The 13,683-nt window shown below is 51.0% G+C and overlaps 2 protein-coding genes across 7 annotated transcripts in view; one reads left to right on the top strand and one right to left on the bottom strand.

The window, feature by feature from the left end:
- The window catches only part of PDE9A (phosphodiesterase 9A), a 174,922-nt gene extending 170,399 nt beyond the window's left edge, over positions 1–4,523 (top strand). The window contains exons 11-12 of the mRNA XM_068271051.1: positions 2,286–2,363; positions 2,554–4,523. Of these exons, the coding sequence (XP_068127152.1) occupies positions 2,286–2,363; positions 2,554–2,571 (96 nt within the window). The 3' untranslated portion in view covers positions 2,572–4,523. The remainder of the gene's footprint in view (positions 1–2,285; positions 2,364–2,553) is intronic.
- The window catches only part of WDR4 (WD repeat domain 4), a 232,636-nt gene continuing 223,473 nt past the window's right edge, over positions 4,521–13,683 (bottom strand). For all 6 annotated transcript variants that reach the window (XM_068271046.1, XM_068271047.1, XM_068271048.1 and 3 more), the window contains exons 10-12: positions 13,367–13,547; positions 11,809–11,878; positions 4,521–7,668 (exon numbers count right to left, since the gene is read on the bottom strand). In XM_068271046.1, the coding sequence (XP_068127147.1) occupies positions 7,511–7,668; positions 11,809–11,878; positions 13,367–13,547 (409 nt within the window). In that variant the 3' untranslated portion in view covers positions 4,521–7,510. The remainder of the gene's footprint in view (positions 7,669–11,808; positions 11,879–13,366; positions 13,548–13,683) is intronic.

Below are 13,683 nucleotides of genomic sequence, written 5' to 3'. Positions count from 1 at the left end.
TGCCAATTCCCAATCCACAAGTCAGATGCCATCTGCCAATTCCTAATCCACAAGTCAGATGCCTTCTGCCAATTCCCAATCCACAAGTCAGATGCCATCTACCAATTCCCAATCCACAAGTCAGATGCCATCTGCCAATTCCTAATCCACAAGTCAGGTGCCTTCTACCAATTCCTAATCCACAAATCAGGTGCCATCTGCCAATTCCTAATCCACAAACCAGGCGCCATCTGCCAATTCCTAATCCACAAGTCAGGTGCCATCTGCCAATTCCTAATCCACAAATCAGGCGCCATCTGCCAATTCCTAATCCACAAATCAGGCGCTATCTGCCAATTCCTAATCCACAAGTCAGATGCCATCTACCAATTCCTAATCCACAAACCAGGCGCCATCTGCCAATTCCTAATCCACAAGTCAGGTGCCATCTGCCAATTCCTAATCCACAAATCAGGCGCCATCTGCCAATTCCTAATCCACAAATCAGGCGCCATCTGCCAATTCCTAATCCACAAGTCAGGTGCCATCTGCCAATTCCTAATCCACAAATCAGGCGCCATCTGCCAATTCCCAATCCACAAGTCAGATGCCATCTGCCAATTCCCAATCCACAAGTCAGATGCCATCTGCCAATTCCCAATCCACAAATCAGGTGCCTTCTGCCAATTCCTAATCCACAAGTCAGATGCCATCTGCCAATTCCTAATCCACAAGTCAGATGCCTTCTGCCAATTCCAAATCCACAAGTCAGATGCCTTCTGCCAATTCCCAATCCACAAGTCAGATGCCGTCTGCCAATTCCCAATCCACAAGTCAGATGCCATCTGCCAATTCCTAATCCACAAGTCAGATGCCTTCTGCCAATTCCCAATCCACAAGTCAGATGCCGTCTGCCAATTCCCAATCCACAAGTCAGATGCCATCTGCCAATTCCTAATCCACAAATCAGATGCCATCTGCCAATTCCTAATCCACCAATCAGGTGCCATCAGCCAATTCCCAATCCACAAGTCAGATGCCTTCCACCAATTCCTAATCCACAAGTCAGATGCCTTCTGCCAATTCTTAATCCTCAAGTCAGGTGCCGTCTGCCAATTCCTAATCCACAAATCAGATGCCGTCTGCCAATTCCTAATCCCCAAGTCAGATGCCATCTGCCAATTCCTAATCCACAAATCAGATGCTATCTCCCAATTCCTAATAAGTCACAAAACTCCTCTTTTTGACAGATTGCTGTACAGTGATGCATCTTTATATATTATTATTTGAGGTATGACCTACACAGCCTGCAGCTAGTACAGAATGCTGCCACAAGCCTGTTACCAACCCCGCCATTGCCACATAACACCAATCCTTCCAAATAAAGACCTCCACCGCCTGCAGCTAGTACAGAATGCTGCCACAAGACTGTTACCAACCAGCCATTGCCACATAACACCAACCCTTCCAAATATAGACCTACACCACCTGCAGCTAGTACAGAATGCTGCCACAAGACTGTTAGCAACCCTGCCATTGCCACAGAACACCAATCCTTCCAAATAAAGACCTACACTGCCTGCAGCTAGTACAGAATGCCGCCGCAAGACTGTTACCAACCCCACCATTGCCACATAACACCAATACTTCCAAATAAAGACCTACACCGCCTGCAGCTAGTACAGAATGCTGCCACAAGACTGTTACCAACCCCACCATTGCCACATAACACCAATCCTTCCAAATATAGACCTACACCGCCTGCAGCTAGTACAGAATGCTGCCACAAGACTGTTACCAACCCCGCCATTGCCACATAACACCAATCCTTTGCTCACTACACTGGCTACCCATAAAATGGAAAATCAGTTTCAGAATTGGCATGCTAACATTTAAATCCCTACACGACCTAGGCCCCGGATATCTGAAGGATTTGTTGCAACTGTGTCATACCTCCTACAAACGCAGATCAAAAGGATCCAGTAATTTGACCACCCTCAGAGTTCATCTAAAAACCTTTGGAGCCAGAGCTTTCTGTCATGTTGCCCCTACCAAATGGAATGCCTTACAACACCCAATCAAGACAGCTCCAATCTTAGACACGTTGAAATCAAAACTGAAAGCCACCTGCTTAGTCTGGCATTGATGATCACATAACTTTCCCCTGTACACACCACTATCCACTGATCTGAGGCAAGCTTATGCGCTTTGGGAAATGCGGGAGAAAAGCGCTTTACAAATGTTGCATTGTTATATTTACTGTCCTCCTCGGCATCCACCCCTCCTGATTACTCTACAAATTTCAGATCTTCCCCGAGCTGAAGGCCTGGACGATGGAGCCGCTGAGGGAGGCCATGCTGCGATATGAGAAACAGACAGGACAGGTACTCTTTCCTGGGAAACTTCCAGTAAGGGCTTAGAACAGCTGATGCAGTTGTAGCCAATCAGACAATATTGTGTTTGGATTTCATGAAATGATGATAATTCTGCAGTGAAGAAAATCCTTAGATAACTGTGACCACTGCAGCAGAATGCAGGAAAGAGAAAATATTTACTGTACTGTCTCTCCTTCAGCAGACAGAGAGCGCCTGATGCCATGAGATCACTGGAGTCACATGACCAGAAGACACAGAGTGGCTGCAGTCACATGACCAGAAGACACAGAGTGGCTGCAGTCACATGACCAGAAGACACAGAGTGGCTGCAGTCACATGACCAGAAGACACAGAGTGGCTGCAGTCACATGACCAGAAGACACAGAGTGGCTGCAGTCACATGACCAGAAGACACAGAGTGGCTGCAGTCACATGACCAGAAGACACAGAGTGGCTGCAGTCACATGACCAGAAGACACAGAGTGGCTGCAGTCACATGACCAGAAGACACAGAGTGGCTGCAGTCACATGACCAGAAGACACAGAGTGGCTGCAGTCACATGACCAGAAGACACAGAGTGGCTGCAGTCACATGGCCAGAAGACACAGAGTGGCTGCAGTCACATGGCCAGAAGACACAGAGTGGCTGCAGTCACATGACCAGAAGACACAGAGTGCCTGCAGTCACATGACCAGAAGACACAGAGTGGCTACAGTCACATGACCAGAAGACAGAGAGTGCCTGCAGTCACATGACCAGAAGACAGAGAGTGGCTGCAGTCACATGACCAGAAGACAGAGAGTGGCTGCAGTCACATGACCAGAAGACAGAGTGCCTGCAGTCACATGACCAGAAGACAGAGAGTGGCTACAGTCACATGACCAGAAGACAGAGAGTGGCTACAGTCACATGACCAGAAGACAGAGAGTGGCTACAGTCACATGACCAGAAGACAGAGAGTGGCTACAGTCACATGACCAGAAGACAGAGTGGCTGCAGTCACATGACCAGAAGACAGAGTGGCTGCAGTCACATGACCAGAAGACACAGAGGGCCTACAGTCACATGACCAGAAGACAGAGTGGCTGCAGTCACATGACCAGAAGACACAGAGTGCCTACAGTCACATGACCAGAAGACACAGAGTGCCTACAGTCACATGACCAGAAGACAGAGAGTGGCTACAGTCACATGACCAGAAGACAGAGTGGCTGCAGTCACATGACCAGAAGACAGAGTGGCTGCAGTCACATGACCAGAAGACAGAGTGGCTGCAGTCACATGACCAGAAGACAGAGAGTGGCTACAGTCACATGACCAGAAGACAGAGAGTGGCTACAGTCACATGACCAGAAGACAGAGTGGCTGCAGTCACATGACCAGAAGACAGAGAGTGGCTGCAGTCACATGACCAGAAGACACAGAGTGCCTGCAGTCACATGACCAGAAGACAGAGAGTGGCTGCAGTCACATGACCAGAAGACAGAGAGTGGCTGCAGTCACATGACCAGAAGACAGAGTGCCTGCAGTCACATGACCAGAAGACAGAGTGCCTACAGTCACATGACCAGAAGACAGAGTGCCTACAGTCACATGACCAGAAGACAGAGTGCCTACAGTCACATGACCAGAAGACAGAGTGCCTGCAGTCACATGACCAGAAGACACAGAGTGGCTACAGTCACATGACCAGAAGACAGAGAGTGGCTGCAGTCACATGACCAGAAGACAGAGAGTGGCTACAGTCACATGACCAGAAGACAGAGAGTGGCTACAGTCACATGACCAGAAGACAGAGAGTGGCTACAGTCACATGACCAGAAGACAGAGAGTGGCTGCAGTCACATGACCAGAAGACAGAAAGTGCCTGCAGTCACATGACCAGAAGACAGAGAGTGGCTGCAGTCACATGACCAGAAGACAGAGAGTGCCTACAGTCACATGACCAGAAGACAGAGTGCCTGCAGTCACATGACCAATCTCTAGTGATGAGGAATAGGGCGGTCTTCTCCACAGATGCTCCCTCATCTCACCAGCTATCTATCGTGACGCACATCTGAAACCCACCAGCAAAAGGCAGATTTTTATCCTTTATGAGAAGCATTGATAAAGATTGTTAAATATCCTTTTTTTTAACAGATGAAATAAAACAAATATGACAACACTGACCATGACAGAATACTATTTTATTTCATTTTGAAAAAGAAAAACTGGAACTAAATCAGCAAAAAAAAAATTCTTCCCCAAGACTGCAGAGGACAGTTTATGAGGGTGGCCAGTCACTCAAGGGCAAAGGCTCACTCATGCCTAGATAAAGAGTGTTTTATACCCATCTCTGGTGGTAGCACAGTACAGACGGCCCTGGAGGTCAGAGAGCATGGACAGACTGGGGAGACTCGTGGTCACAGAGCATGGACAGACTGGGGAGACTGGAGGTCACAGAGCATGGACAGACTGGGGAGACTGGTGGTCACAGAGCATGGACAGACTGGGGAGACTGGTGGTCACAGAGCATGGACAGACTGGGGAGACTGGTGGTCACAGAGCATGGACAGACTGGGGAGACTGGTGGTCACAGAGCATGGACAGACTGGGGAGACTGGTGGTCAGGGAGCATGGACAGACTGGGAAGAGGTCAGGGAGCATGGACAGACTGGGGAGACTGGTGGTCAGGGAGCATGGACAGACTGGGGAGACTGGAGGTCACAGAGCATGGACAGACTGGGGAGAGGTCAGGGAGCATGGACAGACTGGGGAGACTGGTGGTCAGGGAGCATGGACAGACTGGGGAGACTGGAGGTCAGGGAGCATGGACAGACTGGGGAGACTGGAGGTCAGGGAGCATGGACAGACTGGGGAGACTGGAGGTCAGGGAGCATGGACAGACTGGGGAGACTGGAGGTCAGGGAGCATGGACAGACTGGGGAGACTGGAGGTCAGGGAGCATGGACAGACTGGGGAGACTGGTGGTCACAGAGCATGGACAGACTGGGGAGAGGTCAGGGAGCATGGACAGACTGGGGAGACTCGTGGTCACAGAGCATGGACAGACTGGGGAGACTGGAGGTCACAGAGCATGGACAGACTGGGGAGACTGGAGGTCAGGGAGCATGGACAGACTGGGGAGACTGGAGGTCAGGGAGCATGGACAGACTGGGGAGACTGGTGGTCAGGGAGCATGGACAGACTGGGGAGAGGTCAGGGAGCATGGACAGACTGGGGAGACTGGTGGTCACAGAGCATGGACAGACTGGGGAGACTGGAGGTCAGGGAGCTGGACAGACTGGGGAGAGTGGTGGTCGCAGAGCATGGACAGACTGGGGAGACTGGTGGTCAGGGAGCACGGACAGACTGGGGAGACTGGAGGTCAGGGAGCATGGACAGACTGGGGAGACTGGTGGTCAGGGACCATGGACAGACTGGGGAGACTGGTGGTCACAGAGCATGGACAGACTGGGGAGACTGGAGGTCAGGGAGCTGGACAGACTGGGGAGACTGGAGGTCAGGGAGCATGGACAGACTGGGGAGACTGGAGGTCAGGGAGCACGGACAGACTGGGGAGACTGGAGGTCAGGGACCATGGACAGACTGGGGAGACTGGTGGTCAGGGACCATGGACAGACTGGGGAGACTGGTGGTCAGGGAGCATGGACAGACTGGGGAGACTGGTGGTCAGGGAGCATGGACAGACTGGGGAGACTGGTGGTCAGGGAGCATGGACAGACTGGGGAGACTGGTGGTCAGGGAGCATGGACAGACTGGGGAGACTGGAGGTCAGGGAGCATGGACAGACTGGGGAGACTGGAGGTCAGGGACCATGGACAGACTGGGGAGACTGGTGGTCAGGGAGCATGGACAGACTGGGGAGACTGGAGGTCACAGAGCATGGACAGACTGGGGAGAGGTCAGGGAGCATGGACAGACTGGGGAGACTGGTGGTCACAGAGCATGGACAGACTGGGGAGACTGGAGGTCAGGGAGCTGGACAGACTGGGGAGAGTGGTGGTCGCAGAGCATGGACAGACTGGGGAGACTGGTGGTCAGGGAGCACGGACAGACTGGGGAGACTGGAGGTCAGGGAGCATGGACAGACTGGGGAGACTGGTGGTCAGGGACCATGGACAGACTGGGGAGACTGGTGGTCAGGGAGCATGGACAGACTGGGGAGACTGGTGGTCGGTCAGGGAGCATGGACAGACTGGGGAGAGTGGTGGTCGCAGAGCATGGACAGACTGGGGAGACTGGTGGTCAGGGAGCTGGACAGACTGGGGAGAGTGGTGGTCGCAGAGCATGGACAGACTGGGGAGACTGGTGGTCAGGGAGCATGGACAGACTGGGGAGAGGTCAGGGAGCATGGACAGACTGGGGAGACTGGAGGTCAGGGACCATGGACAGACTGGGGAGACTGGAGGTCAGGGACCATGGACAGACTGGGGAGACTGGAGGTCAGGGACCATGGACAGACTGGGGAGAGGTCAGGGAGCATGGACAGACTGGGGAGACTGGAGGTCAGGGAGCATGGACAGACTGGGGAGACTGGTGGTCAGGGACCATGGACAGACTGGGGAGACTGGTGGTCAGGGACCATGGACAGACTGGGGAGAATGGTGGTCGCAGAGCATGGACAGACTGGGGAGACTGGTGGTCAGGGAGCATGGACAGACTGGGGAGAGGTCAGGGAGCATGGACAGACTGGGGAGAATTCCAGAATCATGGTGCTCACAGAGCATGGAGAGACTTGAGAGACTGGTGCTCAGAGCATGGACAGACTGGGGAGACTGGTGGTCAGGGAACATGGACAGACTGGGGAGACTGGGAGGTCACAGAGCATGGACAGACTGGGGAGACTGGAGGTCACAGAGCATGGACAGACTGGGGAGACTGGAGGTCAGGGAGCATGGACAGACTGGGGAGACTGGTGGTCAGGGAGCATGGACAGACTGGGGAGATTGGTGGTTGCAGAGCATGGACAATCCCTGTGGTCCGTTGGCCAGAGTAAAAATAATTCCAGAATCATGGTGCTCACAGAGCATGGAGAGACTTAGGAGACTGGTGCTCAGAGCATGGACAGACTCGAGAGACTGGTGCTCAGAGCATGGACAGACCCAGGGATCTGGTAGTCACAGCGTCAGGAACAGTTCACGTGGTTAGTCCCTCATATCTTTGGGGCCTTCAATGCAGAATCGGACTGCAGGGAGGTGAATTTCCTCTTCTCAGCTTGGAGGCGAGCTTCCTTTTTGACCATGTAGGAAGCCATATTGTCACACAACGTTTTGTACAATCCACTGAACTTGTTTTCTGAAGACTTGGATTCTGCACAAGAAACACAATAGTACATACATATTACATTAATTTATTCATATATGCAAGATGTCTCATCTATAAAGACAGTGGTCAGGCAAAATAGTATAAACTACATAGACACTGTTGGATTAGAGGAGACAATGCATTTTGTTCTGGGTAAGTTTGGAGAAGTCTGAACCGTATCCACACAGTTCAGACTTCTCCACCTTGTTACCTAGAACAGTGTGGACACGGTCCCAGGTAACAATGTGGAGAAGTTTGAACCGTGTGGACATGGTTCTACGTAACACGGTGGAGAGGTCTGAACTGTGTGGACACTGTTCTAGGAAACATGGTGGAGAAGTCTGAACTGTGTGGACACTGTTCAGACTTCTCCACCTTACCTAGAACAGTGTGGTCATGGCTCTAGGTAACACGGTGGAGAAGTCTGAACCGTGTGGACACGGTTCTAGGTAACAGGGTGGAGAGGTCTGAACTGTGTGGACACTGTTCCAGGTAACACGGTAGAGAGGTCTGAACTGTGTGGACACGGTTCTAGGTAACACGGTGGAGAGGTCTGAACTGTGTGGACACTGTTCCAGGTAACAAGGTGGAGAGTTATGAACTGTGTGGACACTGTTCTAGGTAAGGTAGAGAAGTCTGAACTGTGTAGACATGGTTCTAGGTAACAAGGTGGAGAGGTCTGAACTGTGTGGACATGGTTCTAGGTAACACGGTGGAGAGGTCTGAACTGTGTGGACACGGTTCCAGGTAACAAGGTGGAGAGGTCTGAACCGTGTGGACACGGTTCCAGGTAACAAGGTGGAGAGGTCTGAACCGTGTGGACATGGTTCTAGGTAACAAGGTGGAGAAGTCTGAACTGTGTGGAAACGGTTCTAGGTAACACGGTGGAGAGGTCTGAACTGTGTGGACATGGTTCTAGGTAACATGGTAGAGAAGTCTGAACTATGTCCACACAGTTCAGACCTCTCCACCGTGTTACCTAGAACAGTTTCCACACAGTTCAGACCTCTCCACCTTGTTACCTGGAACAGTGTCCACACGGTTCAGACCTCTCCACCTTGTTACCTGGAACCATGTCCACACAGTTCAGACCTCTCCACCGTGTTTCCTAGAACAGTGTCCACACAGTTCAGACCTCTCCACCGTGTTACCTAGAACCGTGTCCACACAGTTCAGACCTCTCCACCGTGTTACCTGGAACAGTGTCCACACAGTTCAGACTTCTCCACCTTGTTACCTAGAACCGTGTCCACACGGTTCTAGGAAACATGGTGGAGAAGTCTGAACTGTGTGGACACTGTTCCAGGTAACACGGTGGAGAGGTCTGAACTGTGTGGACACTGTTCCAGGTAACACGGTGGAGAGGTCTGAACTGTGTGGACACTGTTCTAGGAAACATGGTGGAGAAGTCTGAACTGTGTGGACACTGTTCCAGGTAACACAGTGGAGAGGTCTGAACTGTGTGGACACTGTTCAGACTTCTCTACCTTACCTAGAACAGTGTGGTCATGGTTCTAGGTAACACGGTGGAGAGGTCTGGTGGACACGGTTCTAGGTAACACGGTGGAGAGGTCTGAACAGTGTGGACACGGTTCTAGGTAACACGGTGGAGAGGTCTGAACTGTGTGGACACGGTTCTAGGTAACACGGTGGAGAGATCTGAACTGTGTGGACACTGTTCCAGGTAACAAGGTGGAGAGTTATGAACTGTGTGGACACTGTTCCAGGTAACACGGTGGAGAGGTCTGAACTGTGTGGACACTGTTCCAGGTAACACGGTGGAGAGGTCTGAACTGTGTGGACACTGTTCCAGGTAACACGGTGGAGAGGTCTGAACTGTGTGGACACTGTTCTAGGAAACATGGTGGAGAAGTCTGAACTGTGTGGACACTGTTCCAGGTAACACGGTGGAGAGGTCTGAACTGTGTGGACACGGTTCTAGGTAACAAGGTGGAAAAGTCTGAACTGTGTGGACACTGTTCCAGGTAACACGGTGGTGAGGTCTGAACTGTGTGGACACAGTTCTAGGTAACAAGGTGGAGAAGTCTGAACTGTGTGGACACTGTTCCAGGTAACACGGTGGAGAGGTCTGAACTGTGTGGACACGGTTCTAGGTAACACGGTGGAGAGGTCTGAACTGTGTGGACACTGTTCCAGGTAACAAGGTGGAGAGTTATGAACTGTGTGGACACTGTTCCAGGTAACACGGTGGAGAGGTCTGAACTGTGTGGACACTGTTCCAGGTAACAAGGTGGAGAGTTATGAACTGTGTGGACACTGTTCCAGGTAACACGGTGGAGAGGTCTGAACTGTGTGGACACTGTTCCAGGTAACACGGTGGAGAGGTCTGAACTGTGTGGACACGGTTCTAGGTAACAAGGTGGAAAAGTCTGAACTGTGTGGACACTGTTCCAGGTAACACGGTGGTGAGGTCTGAACTGTGTGGACACAGTTCTAGGTAACAAGGTGGAGAAGTCTGAACTGTGTGGACACTGTTCCAGGTAACACGGTGGAGAGGTCTGAACTGTGTGGACACGGTTCTAGGTAACACGGTGGAGAGGTGTGAACTGTGTGGACACTGTTCTAGGAAACACGGTGGAGAAGTCTGAACTGTGTGGACACTGTTCCAGGTAACACGGTGGAGAGGTCTGAACTGTGTGGACACTGTTCCAGGTAACACGGTGGAGAGGTCTGAACTGTGTGGACACTGTTCCAGGTAACAGGGTGTCGAGTTCTGAACCGTGTGGACACTGTTCTAGGTAACAATGTGGAGAGGTCTGAACTGTGTCCAGTGTCCACACGGTTCAGAACTCGACACCCTGTTACCTGGAACAGTGTCCACACAGTTCAGACTTCTCCACCATGTTTCCTAGAACAGTGTCCACACAGTTCAGACCTCTCCACATTTTTACCTAGAACAGTGTCCACACGGTTCAGACCTCTCCACCGTGTTACCTAGAACCATGACCACACTGTTCTAGGTAAGGTGAAGTCTGAACAGTGTCCACACAGTTCAGACTTCTCCACCTTGTTACCTAGAACCATGTCTACACAGTTCAGACCTCTCCACATTGTTACCTAGAACAGTGTAGACATGGTTCTAGGTAACAAGGTGGAGAAGTCTGAACTGTGTGGACACTGTTCAGACTTCAACTTACCTAGAACAGTGTGGTCATGGTTCTAGGTAACACGGTGGAGAGGTCTGAACCGTGTGGACACTGTTCGAGGTAAAAATGTGGAGAAGTCTGAACTCTGTGGACACTGTTACAGGTAACACGGTGGAAAGGTCTGAACTGTGTGGACACTGTTCCAGGTAACACGGTGGTGAGGTCTGAACTGTGTGGACACGGTTCTAGGTAACACGGTGGAGAGGTCTGAACTGTGTGGACACGGTTCTAGGTAACACGGTGGAGAGGTCTGAACTGTGTGGACACTGTTCTAGGAAACATGGTGGAGAAGTCTGAACTGTGTGGACACTGTTCCAGGTAACACGGTGGAGAGGAGGTAGGTTTTCAGTTTAGACTTAAATGCTTCCAGGGATGGGGCTGTCCTGATTGGGTGTGGCAGGGAGTTCCAAAGTGTAGGAGCAGCATGACAAAAGGCTCTGTCTCCAAAGGTTTTGAGGTGGACTCTGGGGGTGACCAAGGTGTTACGTCCTTTTGATCTAAGATTGTGGGGGGTGTGATGTAGTTGCAACAAGTCCTTCAGGTATCCAGGGCCCAGATTGTGCAAGGATTTGAATGTCAGTAAACCAATCTTAAACAGAATTCTCCATTTTATCGGTAGCCAGTGGAGTGAGCTCAGGGTTGGTGTTATGTGGCAATGGTGGGGTTGGCTCATTAACAGCCTTGCGGCGGCATTCTGTACTAATTGCAGGCGGCGTAAGTATTTCTTATGCAGGCCTGTGTAGAGGACGTTGCAGTAGTCTAACCTTGATGTGACGAAGGCATGAACTAGGGTTGGAAGATCCTCTGAAGGAATTAGGTGTTTATTCCTTGCAATATTCCTTAGGTGAAAGAAAATGTGTAAGGTGTACTGACGTGAAATACCATGTAAAGGGTCACATGACTTACCTTCCAGCCCCTCCCAGCTCTCTTGTATAGGGTGTACTGACGTGAAATACTGTGTAAGGGTCACATGACTTACCTTCCAGCCCCTCCCAGTTATCTTGTATCGTTTCAGCTAATCTTTTCATAAACTTGTCCTGCGGAGCTGGCTGTGTAGAGAAGACCATAATAGGTCACAATACAATGACACAAGCACAGGACTCAGTACCTCCCTCCCACAACATACCACCAATTCCATCCACGTTGTCAGGAAGGCCACAATACAATGACAGAAGCACGGCACTCAGTGTCTCCCTCCAACAACATACCACCAATTCCATCCACGTCAAGAAGGCCACAATATGATACAAGCACAGGGCTCAGTCCCTCCCTCCCACAACATACCACCACAACATACCACCTCCCCCAACATACCACCAATTCCATCCACGTCAGGAAGGCCACAATCCAATGACAAAAGCAGAAGGCTCAGTACCGCCTTCCTGCAACATACCACCAATTCCATCCACGTTGTCAGGGAGGCCACAATATGACAAGCACAGGACTCTACCTCCCTCCCACAACATACCACCAATTCCATCCACGTCAGGAAGGTCACAATATAATGACACAAGCACAGGACTCGGTGGTATGTTGTGGGAGGGAGGCACTGAGGCCTGTGTTTGTGTCATTGTATTGTGAGCTTCCTGACGTGGATGGAATTGGTGGTATGTTGCGGGAGGGAGGCACTAATTCCATCCACGTCAGAAAGATCACAATACAGTGACACAAGCATGGGACTCAGTACCTCCCTCCCACAACATCCCACCAATGCCATCCACGTCAGGAAGGCCACAATACAATGACACAAGCACAAGACTCAGTACCGCCTTCCTGCAACATACCACCAATTCCATCCACGTCAGGAAGGCCACAATACAATGACACAAGTATAGGACTCAGTGCCTCCCTCCCACAACATACCACCAATTCCATCCACGTCAGGAAGGCCACAATACAATGACACAAGCACAGGTACTGAGCCCGATGCTTGTGTCATTGTATTGTGGTCTTCCTGACGTGGATGGAATTGGAGGTATGTTGGGGGAGGGAGGTACTGAGTCCTATGCTTGTGTCATTATATTGTGGCCTTCCTGACAACGTGAATGGAATTGGTGGTATGTTGTGGGAGGAAGGCCACAATATAATGACACAAGCACAGGACTCAGTACCTCCCTCCCCCAACATACCACCAATTCCATCCACGTCAGGAAGATCACAATACAATGACACAAGCAGGAGACTCAGTGCCTCCCTCCCACAACATACCACCAATTCCATCCACGTCAGGAAGGCCACAATACGACACAAGCAGGAGATTCAGTACCTCCCTCCCCCAACATACCACCAATTCCATCCACGTCAGGAAGGCCACAAGCAGGAGACTCCCTCCCCCAACATACCACCAATTCCATCCACGTCAGGAAGGCCACAATATAATGACACAAGCAGGGGACTCAGTACCTCCCTCCCACAACATACCACCAATTCCATCCACGTTGTCAGGAAGGCCACAATATAATGACACAAGCAGGAGACTCAGTAGTTTCCTCCCGCAACATACCACCAATTCCCTCCAATGTATCTTCATAACTTACCTGCCAGACACCATCAGTGAGTCCATAAAGCTCCACTGGACTCTCTTTCTCATCTGCTAACACCCACAAGGAGGTGGAGCTCTCAAAATCCACATCTAATGGCACATAGGGCAGGGATATGTACTGAGGGTGTGCAAGGTGGAAGTCAGAGGAGACCGAGAACAGGAAAATTCCAGACACACTAGAAGAGACAACATCTTTATTACTCAACTACAACTAGCAAAGCCCCCCACTACCGACCCCTAAAGCGAGAGGGATAAGTAGGCTGCTGTCACAGTCACCCACCAATCTCGTATTATGCCAGAGTGCCATACAAA

The sequence above is a fragment of the Hyperolius riggenbachi genome, chromosome 2, assembly GCF_040937935.1.
Source record: "Hyperolius riggenbachi isolate aHypRig1 chromosome 2, aHypRig1.pri, whole genome shotgun sequence".
NCBI classification, from domain to species: Eukaryota; Metazoa; Chordata; class Amphibia; order Anura; family Hyperoliidae; genus Hyperolius; species Hyperolius riggenbachi.
Note: the sequence above shows the minus strand (reverse complement) of the source record. Positions and strands in the feature narration are given on the sequence as shown.